Below are 14,801 nucleotides of genomic sequence, written 5' to 3'. Positions count from 1 at the left end.
TTGATTTGTATTTCCCTGATGCCAAGAGATGTGGAGCATTTTGTCATGTGTCTGTTGGCCATCTGGATGTCTTCTTTGCAGAAATGTCTGTTCACGTCCTCTGCCCATTTCTTGATTGGATTATTTGTTCTTTGGGTGTTGAGTTTGCTAAGTTCTTTATAGATTTGGGACACTAGCCCTTTATCTGATATGTCGTTTGCAATATCTTCTCCCATTCTGTCAGTTATCTTTTGGTTTTGTTAACTGTTTCCTTTGCTGTGCAAAAGCTTTTGATCTTGATGAAATCCCAATAGTTCATTTTTGCCCTTGCTTCCGTTGCCTTTGGCGATGTTCCTAGGAAGAAGTTGCTGCAGCTGAGGTCAAAGAGGTTGCTGCCTGTGTTCTCCTCAAGGATTTTGATGGATTCCTTTCTCACATTGAGGTCCTTCATCCAGTTTGAGTCTATTTTTGTGTGTGGTGTAAGGAAGTGGTCCAATTTCATTTTTCTGCATGTGGCTGTCCAATTTTCCCAGCACCATTTGTTGAAGAGACTGTCTTTTTTCCATTGGACATTCTTTCCTGCTTTGTTGAAGATTAGTTGACCATAGAGTTGAGGGTCTATTTCCGGCCTCTCTATTCTGTTCCATTGACCTATGTGTCTGTTTTTTTTGCCAATACCATACTGTCTTGATGATGACAGCTTTGTAATAGAGCTTGAAGTCTGGAATTGTGATGCCACCAACTTTGGCTTTCTTTTTCAATATTCCTTTGGCTATTCGAGGTCTTTTCTGGTTCCATATAAATTTTAAGATTATTTGTTCTATTTCTTTGAAAAAAATGGATGGGATTTTGATAGGAATTGCATTAAATGTGTAGATTGCCCTAGAGCCTTTTAAACAAACAGAGATATAACGAATAATCTTGCACCACATGCACTTTCTAACTGGTAAATTATGTGAAATGTTCTCGAAATTATTGCATAATCATGGACATTTTTCTTTTTTCCCCTTTTAAAAAAGATGTATTTAAATATGAGAGAGAGAGGTGCATGGAGGGGGACAGAAGATAGAAAGATAAACTCCCTATGCAGTGGGGAGCCTGATATGGGGCTCAATCCCAGAACCCTGAGATTATGACCTGAGCCAAAACAAGAGTCAGATGCTAACTGACTGAGCCACCCAGGTGCCCCTATTCCTGGAGAATTTTCTGGAGAATAGAAAAAAGAGACATGTTTCTGATTTACTTTAGAGAGACAATATAATGCTGATAACCAAAGTCTGACAGGGAAAGTATGAAAATTCAAATCACAGGTCAATCTGTTATGGATTTTTGAAGTCAAAATCTTAAACAAAACATTATGAAAATTAGTCAGCAATATATTTAAGATTTTATTTATTTATTTGACAGAGAGAGATCACAAGCAGGCAGAGAGGCAGGCAGAGAGAGAGGAGGAAGCAGACTCCCTGCTTCGAGCAGAGAGCCCGACGCGGGGCTCGATCCCAAGACCCTGAGATCATGACCTGAGCCGAAGGCAGCGGCTTAACCCACTGAGCCACCCAGGCGCCCCACAGCAATATATTTAAAAGATAATACACCATAATGAAGGCCGTAGTCCAGGAATGCAAGACTATTTAAACATAGGAAAGATTATCAAATTAATATAATGCATGATATTAAGAGACTGATTTAAAGAAATGAAGTGATTACCTCCATAAATGCAGAATAAAGTGATAAAATTTAACTATATATATAATATATACATATCATGTATATAATATATCTCTAAAAACAAGCATGGAAAGGACAAGTAATACTATTGAAAACTGGGCAAAAGTCTTGAGCCAAAGAGCAAACATTAATGACCAAAAACATTGGAAAAGAGGATTCACTCTGTGAATCCTTAGGACCAGGCAGGGGATGGCCCTGGGAGGTACAGCTCTCCTCCCCCAAGGTGGCCAACAGTTGACAAGACACAGCAGGTGACTGTGGAGGTACAACTCCACTCCCCCAAGGTGGCCAACAGTTGACAACACACAGCAGGGACTGTCCTGCACTGTGGACAAGATGCTCTCTACATATTCATGTGCAAGACTGAATCATCTGAGAAGGTTGAGGTGTGCCTGCATCGTGACCCCACAGCAACTCTCCTAGGGGAGTGTGTGCACAGGACACCTTTCAGTGTCCCCACCTGGAACAGCCCAGGTGGAGCAGTGGTAGAATGTACAGATAAATTGTGTTCATCTTTTCTAGGAAGGTGGTAAATCTTCTCTTGGTCACACAGCTGGTGCAGAGCCTGGAGATGATTCCCCTACCACCTGTTTAGTCCTTTCTCTAGTGCTGCATGTTGACTTAGATGGTGTGTTTGACCCTGTGTGTCTCTCCCTGTCCCCAGAGCCTCCAGCTGTGTTTGCCAAGGAGCAGCCAGCACGCAGTGAGGTGCTCTGCAAGGCGGGGGCCAGTGCCACCCTGAGCTGCGAGGTGGCCCAGGCCCAGACAGAGGTGACGTGGTACAAGGACGGGAAGAAGCTGAGTGCGAGCTCCAAAGTGCACGTGGAGGTCAAGGGTTGCAGCAGGCGGCTGGTGGTGCAGCCCGCGGGGAAGGCGGATGCCGGGGAGTATAGCTGCGAGGCCGGGGGCCAGAAGGTGTCCTTCCGCTTGGATGTCACAGGTCAGTTCTTTGGGTAGTGAATTAGCCTTGTTTGGGAACATGGGACTGATTTTTGAGCCCAGATTATCCTTAGTATTCTCACCATCACCTCCCATGTCACATTCTCCCACCTTCCTATTTTCACTCCCATTACAGGGTCAAGAGTGGCTTGACTGGACGGGTGTGTAAGAAGGAGGGGGACCACTTGTGTCCACCTTCAGTGGTGTTTAGCACATTGATACTTAGTTCTATGTTCCTCAAACCTGCCCAGTTTTTTCGTGGCCTGGAACTCTAAGTCTGCTTGGCATGTGGGTCTGAAGGAGACCAGGTGCTTCTCACCTGGGAATATGTAAATTTCCTTCTATTGGATCCTCTGGCAGATACTAGGTTCACTCCCTCAGAACCACAGGCAGGTTATCACCAGCCAGATGTTTGGATCCCATTGATCAAGGATAAGTGGGAAATTTCAACTACCCATCTGTACTTGTAAATATCTCAGACTGACTTTGGATTATCCATGTTTTAGATGTTCTGTGAATTTCTTCCTTCCTTGCACATGGATAGAGAAGCTCTCTCTGCTTTTTCTGAGACATCTAGATCCATTCCATGCTGTGATGTCCGTGCAAAGTATACAAAAGTAGAGATTGATAGATACACGCCTGTGACACGTACCTCTACGTACAGGATATTCCTTTTAAAGCATATCTTTTGTATTCAGTTAAACCATTCTTTGTCAGAATTCCTTTGGAGTCTGATGTATAAATTTAGAAATAGAGAGGAAAAAAACTTAAGCTATGTCAGCACACATTGCTAAAGATGAGTTACTATTATGGCAGCCTAACTGGTGGACCAGTATTTATTTGGTAGCATTACCTAATGGTTGGTGTCTATTTGTGCTTCCTTGGCTGGTTGATAGAGAAGGTTGAGAAATATTTTCATTTTCTTTTATTAAGAGAATCTTAGCATTCAATAAGGGTTCCACATTTGACCTGGAGGTGCCACCACAAAACAGTGTGGTATCCTATCTGTACTTAGTGGTTTGTGGGTGTGTATAGATAGCAAAAAATCATGCTAGTTATCTTTGTGAAACATTATGTGAAGAGAACTTGACAGATTATTTCATGGTAAGAATTTTGAAAGTTTTAAAATTTAATAGGAAACAAACATATCAAAGCTGACATAAGGAGACATAGAAAACTCAAATAGTCCTATAAATTTTAAAGAAATGGAACAAGTAATAAAAAAATATTTTCAGGGCACCTGGGTGGCCAGTTGGTGAAGAATCTGACTCTTGATTTCGGCTCAGGTCATGATGTCAGGGTTGTGAGATCAAACCCTGCATCGGCCTCTGTGCTGGGTGTGGAGCTTGCTCAAGATTCTCCCTGTTCTTCTAACTTTGGCACTTCCTCCTCTCTCCCTCGCTAAAAAAATAAAATAAATATTTTCATAGAGAACAGTCTAAGCCAAGTGGATCTACTGGTTAGTTTTACCAAATATTCCTGGAAAGGCATTATTCCATTTTCATGAAGGTTCTTCTAGAGAATAAAAAAAGGATGTACAGTCTCCAACTCATTTTATGTAGATGTAGATAGCATAATATTAATGTTGAAATCTTATGAAGAAAATATATGGAGTTAAAATTATAGGCCAGTACCTTATGAATATCAAGGCTAAACTCTTAAACAAGATATTAGCCAAACAAGTTGGACAACATATGAAGGAGACAATATAGTATGATGGAAGTTGTAGTACAAGAGTGTCTGGTTGCTTTAACATTAGAAACTTTAAAAAGCAGAAGAATGCATGATATTAACATACTAAAAGAGAAAAAGTTGGTTATCTTAATAAATGCTGAATAAAACTATTTGGTGAAATTTAACTAACATTATCCTGTAATACAAAATTATTAACAGAGCTCGCTTCGGCAGCACATATACAAAATTATTAACTAACTATAAATAAAGGGGTTAGTTAGCATCACACTTAACAATTAGCCAAAACATGGAAAGAGTGAAAATGAACTTTTGGAACTTCATCAAGATCAAAAGCTTCTGCACAGCAAAGGAAACAGTCAACAAGACAAAGAGGCAGCCCATGGAATGGGAGAAGATATTCGCAAATGACACTACAGACAAAGGGTTGATATCCAAGATCTATAAAGACCTCCTCAAACTCAACACTCAAAAAACAGATAACCACATCAAGAAATGGGCAGAAGACATTTGGAGAAGACACTTCTCCAAAGAACATACAAATGGCTAAGTGAAATAAGTCAGTCAGAGAAAAACAAATATCTTATGATTTCATTCACATGTGGAATTTTTTTTTTAAGATTTTATTTTATTTATTTATTTGACAGACAGAGATCACAAGTAGGCAGAGAGGCAGGCAGAGAGAGAGATGGGGAAGCAGGCTCCCCACTGAGCAGAGAGCCCGATGCAGGACTCAATTCCAGGACCCTGGGATCATGACCTGAGCCAAAGGCAGAGGCTTTAACCCAATGAGCCACTCAGGCGCCCCTCACATGTGGAATTTAAGAAAGAAAACCGATGACAATGGGGGAAGGGAAGGGAAAAGAAAATAAAAACAGAGAAGGAGAGAAACCATAAGAGACTCTTAACTGTAAGGAACAAGCTGAGGGCTGCTGGAGGGGGATGGGGTAGCTGGGGGATGGGTATGAAGGAGGCATGTGACAGAAAGAGCACTGGGTGTTAGATGCAACTGATGCATCACTGAATTATACACCTGAAACTAGTGTAAAAAAGTGAAGGAACTGACTTTGTGATCGGAAATGAGGTAGGAGGCTTTCTGTCCAGTGACCAGGCAGCACGATAAGGAGGAAAATCAGAGAAAGGTATAAAATAAAGGAAAGAAGTGGACTTTAGTTTATCTTTTTCTTTCAGTATTTTGTTTACATTCCAGTTAGTTAACATAGAGTGTAATGGCCAAAGACACCAGAAAATTCGCCTTACTTTATCAGTAGTCAGAACCCTGCAAAGATGGCCACGGGCAGGTACAGCTTCCATCCCACAAGGCTACCAACAGCTGACAGGGCAGGACAGGCATGAGGGTGGAGTGGAGGAGCTCCTGCACATGGCTGAGGAAAGACTCCGCCTCAGCAGGGAAGATGGGCCTGTTTCCTGACCCCACAGATCCTCTCCTAAAGGAGAATGTGTGGGGAGGGCTTAGAGCATCCGTATCCCCAGAACAACACGGAGCTGTGGTAGGTGGTACCAATAGACTGTGGGTACCCATTGCTGAGGGAGTTTCTCTGGACCACACAGCTCGTGCAGAACCTGGGGACATTTCAGTACCCCTGCCTCTCGATTCAAATTCCTTCACCACTGCTGCATTCCTGACTTATAAGGTGACACTGATTGTGTGTCCATCCCTATTCACCAGAACCTACACCGGTGTTTGCCAAGGAGCAGCCAGCACGCAGTGAGGTGCTCTGCAAGGCGGGGGCCAGTGCCACCCTGAGCTGCGAGGTGGCCCAGGCCCAGACAGAGGTGACGTGGTACAAGGACGGGAAGAAGCTGAGTGCGAGCTCCAAGGTGCACGTGGAGGCCAAGGGCTGCAGCAGGCGGCTGGTGGTGCAGCCCGCGGGGAAGGCGGATGCCGGGGAGTACAGCTGCGAGGCAGGGGGCCAGAAGGTGTCCTTCCGGCTGGACGTCACAGGTCAGCGTTTGGGTTAAAACTCTAGCCTTGATCAAGGGTGATGGTGGGATAAGCATATAGTCCAGACAGACTCTGGAGCTCTTTCCATTAGGCTTAACACTTCACATGTCCTTTCTCCTGCCTCCTATGCTCATACACGCGGCCGAGCCAAGAGCAATTGGGTGGGAAGGTGTACATGGAAGGGTTTGGGTATTCCTGTGAACCATGACTGGTGTTTCAGGGATGGTCACCCCCAGGACAGGCCACCTGCAGCAGAGATACAATGTGCAGTCCCTACCTGGGACAGCCCACGTGGAGCTGTGATAGAATGTATGGTCCCCACTTGGGACAGCCCACGTGGAGCAGTGATAGAATGTATGGTCCCCACTTGGGACAGCCCACGTGGAGCAGTGATGGAATGTGTGTTCCTCACCTGGGATAGCCCGTGTAGATGCGTGATAGATTGTGTGGTCCCCACCTGGGACAATCCACGTGGAGCAGTGATGGAATACGTGGTCCCACCTGAGACAGCCACGTGGAGCAGTGATAGAATGTGTCGTTACACCTGGGACAGCCCCCATGGAGTAGTGATAGAACGTGTGTTCCCCACCTGGGAGAGCCCACATGGATCAGTGATAGAATGTGTGGACCCACCTGGGAGACCCCACGCAGAGCAGTGATAGACTTTATGGTCCCCACCTGGGATAGCCCACGTGAAGCAGTGATAGAATGTGTGGTCCCCGAGTGGTACAGCCCACGTGGAGCAGAGATAGAATGTGTGGTCCCACCTGGAACGGCCCAGGTTGAGCAGTGGTAGAATATATGGTCCCCAGCTGGGACATCCCATGTGAAGGAGTGATAGAATATATGTTCCCCAAGTGGGACATCCACGTGGAGCAGTGATAGAATGTATGTTCTCCCACCCACAGGGCTGATGGATTGGGTGGGTAGATTGTGTTACTTTGTGTCAAGGAAGCTATGGGGCTTTTCCAGACCTCACAGCTGATGCAGAGCCTGGAGACGTTTCCATTCCCCTCCCTCCCGGTTTAGTCCTTCTTCCGCTAGTGCTGCCTTCCTAAGGCACATGGTATCTTCAATCATGTGCATCTCTCTCTGTGCCCAGAACCCTCTGTGGTATTTGCCAAGGAGCAGCCAGCACGCAGTGAGGTGCTCTGCAAGGCGGGGGCCAGTGCCACCCTGAGCTGCGAGGTGGCCCAGGCCCAGACAGAGGTGACGTGGTACAAGGACGGGAAGAAGCTGAGTGCGAGCTCCAAGGTGCACGTGGAGGCCAAGGGCTGCAGCAGGCGGCTGGTGGTGCAGCCCGCGGGGAAGGCGGATGCCGGGGAGTACAGCTGCGAGGCAGGGGGCCAGAAGGTGTCCTTCCGGCTGGACGTCACAGGTCAGCGTTTGGGTTAAAACTCTAGCCTTGATCAAGGGTGATGGTGGGATAAGCATATAGTCCAGACAGACTCTGGAGCTCTTTCCATTAGGCTTAACACTTCACATGTCCTTTCTCCTGCCTCCTATGCTCATACACGCGGCCGAGCCAAGAGCAATTGGGTGGGAAGGTGTACATGGAAGGGTTTGGGTATTCCTGTGAACCATGACTGGTGTTTCAGGGATGGTCACCCCCAGGACAGGCCACCTGCAGCAGAGATACAATGTGCAGTCCCTACCTGGGACAGCCCACGTGGAGCTGTGATAGAATGTATGGTCCCCACTTGGGACAGCCCACGTGGAGCAGTGATAGAATGTATGGTCCCCACTTGGGACAGCCCATGTGGAGCAGTGATGGAATGTGTGTTCCTCACCTGGGACAGCCCGTGTAGATGCGTGATAGATTGTGTGGTCCCCACCTGGGACAATCCACGTGGAGCAGTGATGGAATACGTGGTCCCACCTGAGACAGCCACGTGGAGCAGTGATAGAATGTGTCGTTACACCTGAGACAGCCCCCATGGAGTAGTGATAGAACGTGTGTTCCCCACCTGGGAGAGCCCACATGGATCAGTGATAGAATGTGTGGACCCACCTGGGAGACCCCACGCAGAGCAGTGATAGACTTTATGGTCCCCACCTGGGATAGCCCACGTGAAGCAGTGATAGAATGTGTGGTCCCCGAGTGGTACAGCCCACGTGGAGCAGAGATAGAATGTGTGGTCCCCAAGTGGTACAGCCCACGTGGAGCAGAGATAGAATGTGTGGTCCCACCTGGAACGGCCCAGGTTGAGCAGTGGTAGAATATATGGTCCCCAGCTGGGACATCCCATGTGAAGGAGTGATAGAATATATGTTCCCCAAGTGGGACATCCACGTGGAGCAGTGATAGAATGTATGTTCTCCCACCCACAGGGCTGATGGATTGGGTGGGTAGATTGTGTTACTTTGTGTCAAGGAAGCTATGGGGCTTTTCCAGACCTCACAGCTGATGCAGAGCCTGGAGACGTTTCCATTCCCCTCCCTCCCGGTTTAGTCCTTCTTCCGCTAGTGCTGCCTTCCTAAGGCACATGGTATCTTCAATCATGTGCATCTCTCTCTGTGCCCAGAACCCTCTGTGGTATTTGCCAAGGAGCAGCCAGCACGCAGTGAGGTGCTCTGCAAGGCGGGGGCCAGTGCCACCCTGAGCTGCGAGGTGGCCCAGGCCCAGACAGAGGTGACGTGGTACAAGGACGGGAAGAAGCTGAGTGCGAGCTCCAAGGTGCACGTGGAGGCCAAGGGCTGCAGCAGGCGGCTGGTGGTGCAGCCCGCGGGGAAGGCGGATGCCGGGGAGTACAGCTGCGAGGCAGGGGGCCAGAAGGTGTCCTTCCGGCTGGACGTCACAGGTCAGCGTTTGGGTTAAAACTCTAGCCTTGATCAAGGGTGATGGTGGGATAAGCATATAGTCCAGACAGACTCTGGAGCTCTTTCCATTAGGCTTAACACTTCACATGTCCTTTCTCCTGCCTCCTATGCTCATACACGCGGCCGAGCCAAGAGCAATTGGGTGGGAAGGTGTACATGGAAGGGTTTGGGTATTCCTGTGAACCATGACTGGTGTTTCAGGGATGGTCACCCCCAGGACAGGCCACCTGCAGCAGAGATACAATGTGCAGTCCCTACCTGGGACAGCCCACGTGGAGCTGTGATAGAATGTATGGTCCCCACTTGGGACAGCCCACGTGGAGCAGTGATGGAATGTGTGTTCCTCACCTGGGACAGCCCGTGTAGATGCGTGATAGATTGTGTGGTCCCCACCTGGGACAATCCACGTGGAGCAGTGATGGAATACGTGGTCCCACCTGAGACAGCCACGTGGAGCAGTGATAGAATGTGTCGTTACACCTGGGACAGCCCCCATGGAGTAGTGATAGAACGTGTGTTCCCCACCTGGGAGAGCCCACATGGATCAGTGATAGAATGTGTGGACCCACCTGGGAGACCCCACGCAGAGCAGTGATAGACTTTATGGTCCCCACCTGGGATAGCCCACGTGAAGCAGTGATAGAATGTGTGGTCCCCGAGTGGTACAGCCCACGTGGAGCAGAGATAGAATGTGTGGTCCCACCTGGAACGGCCCAGGTTGAGCAGTGGTAGAATATATGGTCCCCAGCTGGGACATCCCATGTGAAGGAGTGATAGAATATATGTTCCCCAAGTGGGACATCCACGTGGAGCAGTGATAGAATGTATGTTCTCCCACCCACAGGGCTGATGGATTGGGTGGGTAGATTGTGTTACTTTGTGTCAAGGAAGCTATGGGGCTTTTCCAGACCTCACAGCTGATGCAGAGCCTGGAGACGTTTCCATTCCCCTCCCTCCCGGTTTAGTCCTTCTTCCGCTAGTGCTGCCTTCCTAAGGCACATGGTATCTTCAATCATGTGCATCTCTCTCTGTGCCCAGAACCCTCTGTGGTATTTGCCAAGGAGCAGCCAGCACGCAGTGAGGTGCTCTGCAAGGCGGGGGCCAGTGCCACCCTGAGCTGCGAGGTGGCCCAGGCCCAGACAGAGGTGACGTGGTACAAGGACGGGAAGAAGCTGAGTGCGAGCTCCAAGGTGCACGTGGAGGCCAAGGGCTGCAGCAGGCGGCTGGTGGTGCAGCCCGCGGGGAAGGCGGATGCCGGGGAGTACAGCTGCGAGGCAGGGGGCCAGAAGGTGTCCTTCCGGCTGGACGTCACAGGTCAGCGTTTGGGTTAAAACTCTAGCCTTGATCAAGGGTGATGGTGGGATAAGCATATAGTCCAGACAGACTCTGGAGCTCTTTCCATTAGGCTTAACACTTCACATGTCCTTTCTCCTGCCTCCTATGCTCATACACGCGGCCGAGCCAAGAGCAATTGGGTGGGAAGGTGTACATGGAAGGGTTTGGGTATTCCTGTGAACCATGACTGGTGTTTCAGGGATGGTCACCCCCAGGACAGGCCACCTGCAGCAGAGATACAATGTGCAGTCCCTACCTGGGACAGCCCACGTGGAGCTGTGATAGAATGTATGGTCCCCACTTGGGACAGCCCACGTGGAGCAGTGATAGAATGTATGGTCCCCACTTGGGACAGCCCATGTGGAGCAGTGATGGAATGTGTGTTCCTCACCTGGGACAGCCCGTGTAGATGCGTGATAGATTGTGTGGTCCCCACCTGGGACAATCCACGTGGAGCAGTGATGGAATACGTGGTCCCACCTGAGACAGCCACGTGGAGCAGTGATAGAATGTGTCGTTACACCTGAGACAGCCCCCATGGAGTAGTGATAGAACGTGTGTTCCCCACCTGGGAGAGCCCACATGGATCAGTGATAGAATGTGTGGACCCACCTGGGAGACCCCACGCAGAGCAGTGATAGACTTTATGGTCCCCACCTGGGATAGCCCACGTGAAGCAGTGATAGAATGTGTGGTCCCCGAGTGGTACAGCCCACGTGGAGCAGAGATAGAATGTGTGGTCCCCAAGTGGTACAGCCCACGTGGAGCAGAGATAGAATGTGTGGTCCCACCTGGAACGGCCCAGGTTGAGCAGTGGTAGAATATATGGTCCCCAGCTGGGACATCCCATGTGAAGGAGTGATAGAATATATGTTCCCCAAGTGGGACATCCACGTGGAGCAGTGATAGAATGTATGTTCTCCCACCCACAGGGCTGATGGATTGGGTGGGTAGATTGTGTTACTTTGTGTCAAGGAAGCTATGGGGCTTTTCCAGACCTCACAGCTGATGCAGAGCCTGGAGACGTTTCCATTCCCCTCCCTCCCGGTTTAGTCCTTCTTCCGCTAGTGCTGCCTTCCTAAGGCACATGGTATCTTCAATCATGTGCATCTCTCTCTGTGCCCAGAACCCTCTGTGGTATTTGCCAAGGAGCAGCCAGCACGCAGTGAGGTGCTCTGCAAGGCGGGGGCCAGTGCCACCCTGAGCTGCGAGGTGGCCCAGGCCCAGACAGAGGTGACGTGGTACAAGGACGGGAAGAAGCTGAGTGCGAGCTCCAAGGTGCACGTGGAGGCCAAGGGCTGCAGCAGGCGGCTGGTGGTGCAGCCCGCGGGGAAGGCGGATGCCGGGGAGTACAGCTGCGAGGCAGGGGGCCAGAAGGTGTCCTTCCGGCTGGACGTCACAGGTCAGCGTTTGGGTTAAAACTCTAGCCTTGATCAAGGGTGATGGTGGGATAAGCATATAGTCCAGACAGACTCTGGAGCTCTTTCCATTAGGCTTAACACTTCACATGTCCTTTCTCCTGCCTCCTATGCTCATACATGCGGCCGAGCCAAGAGCAATTGGGTGGGAAGGTGTACATGGAAGGGTTTGGGTATTCCTGTGAACCATGACTGGTGTTTCAGGGATGGTCACCCCCAGGACAGGCCACCTGCAGCAGAGATACAATGTGCAGTCCCTACCTGGGACAGCCCACGTGGAGCTGTGATAGAATGTATGGTCCCCACTTGGGACAGCCCACGTGGAGCAGTGATGGAATGTGTGTTCCTCACCTGGGACAGCCCACGTGGAGCTGTGATAGAATGTATGGTCCCCACTTGGGACAGCCCACGTGGAGCAGTGATAGAATGTATGGTCCCCACTTGGGACAGCCCACGTGGAGCAGTGATGGAATGTGTGTTCCTCACCTGGGACAGCCCGTGTAGATGCGTGATAGATTGTGTGGTCCCCACCTGGGACAATCCACGTGGAGCAGTGATGGAATACGTGGTCCCACCTGAGACAGCCACGTGGAGCAGTGATAGAATGTGTCGTTACACCTGGGACAGCCCCCATGGAGTAGTGATAGAACGTGTGTTCCCCACCTGGGAGAGCCCACATGGATCAGTGATAGAATGTGTGGACCCACCTGGGACACCCCACGCAGAGCAGTGATAGACTTTATGGTCCCCACCTGGGATAGCCCACGTGAAGCAGTGATAGAATGTGTGGTCCCCGAGTGGTACAGCCCACGTGGAGCAGAGATAGAATGTGTGGTCCCACCTGGAACGGCCCAGGTTGAGCAGTGGTAGAATATATGGTCCCCAGCTGGGACATCCCATGTGAAGGAGTGATAGAATATATGTTCCCCAAGTGGGACATCCACGTGGAGCAGTGATAGAATGTATGTTCTCCCACCCACAGGGCTGATGGATTGGGTGGGTAGATTGTGTTACTTTGTGTCAAGGAAGCTATGGGGCTTTTCCAGACCTCACAGCTGATGCAGAGCCTGGAGACGTTTCCATTCCCCTCCCTCCCGGTTTAGTCCTTCTTCCGCTAGTGCTGCCTTCCTAAGGCACATGGTATCTTCAATCATGTGCATCTCTCTCTGTGCCCAGAACCCTCTGTGGTATTTGCCAAGGAGCAGCCAGCACGCAGTGAGGTGCTCTGCAAGGCGGGGGCCAGTGCCACCCTGAGCTGCGAGGTGGCCCAGGCCCAGACAGAGGTGACGTGGTACAAGGACGGGAAGAAGCTGAGTGCGAGCTCCAAGGTGCACGTGGAGGCCAAGGGCTGCAGCAGGCGGCTGGTGGTGCAGCCCGCGGGGAAGGCGGATGCCGGGGAGTACAGCTGCGAGGCAGGGGGCCAGAAGGTGTCCTTCCGGCTGGACGTCACAGGTCAGCGTTTGGGTTAAAACTCTAGCCTTGATCAAGGGTGATGGTGGGATAAGCATATAGTCCAGACAGACTCTGGAGCTCTTTCCATTAGGCTTAACACTTCACATGTCCTTTCTCCTGCCTCCTATGCTCATACACGCGGCCGAGCCAAGAGCAATTGGGTGGGAAGGTGTACATGGAAGGGTTTGGGTATTCCTGTGAACCATGACTGGTGTTTCAGGGATGGTCACCCCCAGGACAGGCCACCTGCAGCAGAGATACAATGTGCAGTCCCTACCTGGGACAGCCCACGTGGAGCTGTGATAGAATGTATGGTCCCCACTTGGGACAGCCCACGTGGAGCAGTGATGGAATGTGTGTTCCTCACCTGGGACAGCCCGTGTAGATGCGTGATAGATTGTGTGGTCCCCACCTGGGACAATCCACGTGGAGCAGTGATGGAATACGTGGTCCCACCTGAGACAGCCACGTGGAGCAGTGATAGAATGTGTCGTTACACCTGGGACAGCCCCCATGGAGTAGTGATAGAACGTGTGTTCCCCACCTGGGAGAGCCCACATGGATCAGTGATAGAATGTGTGGACCCACCTGGGAGACCCCACGCAGAGCAGTGATAGACTTTATGGTCCCCACCTGGGATAGCCCACGTGAAGCAGTGATAGAATGTGTGGTCCCCGAGTGGTACAGCCCACGTGGAGCAGAGATAGAATGTGTGGTCCCACCTGGAACGGCCCAGGTTGAGCAGTGGTAGAATATATGGTCCCCAGCTGGGACATCCCATGTGAAGGAGTGATAGAATATATGTTCCCCAAGTGGGACATCCACGTGGAGCAGTGATAGAATGTATGTTCTCCCACCCACAGGGCTGATGGATTGGGTGGGTAGATTGTGTTACTTTGTGTCAAGGAAGCTATGGGGCTTTTCCAGACCTCACAGCTGATGCAGAGCCTGGAGACGTTTCCATTCCCCTCCCTCCCGGTTTAGTCCTTCTTCCGCTAGTGCTGCCTTCCTAAGGCACATGGTATCTTCAATCATGTGCATCTCTCTCTGTGCCCAGAACCCTCTGTGGTATTTGCCAAGGAGCAGCCAGCACGCAGTGAGGTGCTCTGCAAGGCGGGGGCCAGTGCCACCCTGAGCTGCGAGGTGGCCCAGGCCCAGACAGAGGTGACGTGGTACAAGGACGGGAAGAAGCTGAGTGCGAGCTCCAAGGTGCACGTGGAGGCCAAGGGCTGCAGCAGGCGGCTGGTGGTGCAGCCCGCGGGGAAGGCGGATGCCGGGGAGTACAGCTGCGAGGCAGGGGGCCAGAAGGTGTCCTTCCGGCTGGACGTCACAGGTCAGCGTTTGGGTTAAAACTCTAGCCTTGATCAAGGGTGATGGTGGGATAAGCATATAGTCCAGACAGACTCTGGAGCTCTTTCCATTAGGCTTAACACTTCACATGTCCTTTCTCCTGCCTCCTATGCTCATACACG

General features: G+C 50.5%; 1 protein-coding gene across 32 annotated transcripts in view; it reads left to right on the top strand.

Annotated features, from left to right (window-relative positions):
• OBSCN (obscurin, cytoskeletal calmodulin and titin-interacting RhoGEF) overlaps positions 1-14,801 on the top strand; it is a 146,109-nt gene that overhangs the window by 40,188 nt on the left and 91,120 nt on the right. For 30 of the 32 annotated variants that reach the window (XM_047729435.1, XM_047729436.1, XM_047729440.1 and 27 more), the window contains 8 exons: positions 2,372-2,647; positions 6,029-6,304; positions 7,407-7,682; positions 8,830-9,105; positions 10,163-10,438; positions 11,586-11,861; positions 13,054-13,329; positions 14,387-14,662. In XM_047729435.1, the coding sequence (XP_047585391.1) occupies positions 2,372-2,647; positions 6,029-6,304; positions 7,407-7,682; positions 8,830-9,105; positions 10,163-10,438; positions 11,586-11,861; positions 13,054-13,329; positions 14,387-14,662 (2,208 nt within the window). The remainder of the gene's footprint in view (positions 1-2,371; positions 2,648-6,028; positions 6,305-7,406; positions 7,683-8,829; positions 9,106-10,162; positions 10,439-11,585; positions 11,862-13,053; positions 13,330-14,386; positions 14,663-14,801) is intronic. The other 2 variants (XM_047729456.1, XM_047729434.1) reach the window with 1 other exon arrangement.

Source organism: Lutra lutra, chromosome 5, assembly GCF_902655055.1.
Source record: "Lutra lutra chromosome 5, mLutLut1.2, whole genome shotgun sequence".
Taxonomy (NCBI): Eukaryota; Metazoa; Chordata; class Mammalia; order Carnivora; family Mustelidae; genus Lutra; species Lutra lutra.
Note: the sequence above shows the minus strand (reverse complement) of the source record. Positions and strands in the feature narration are given on the sequence as shown.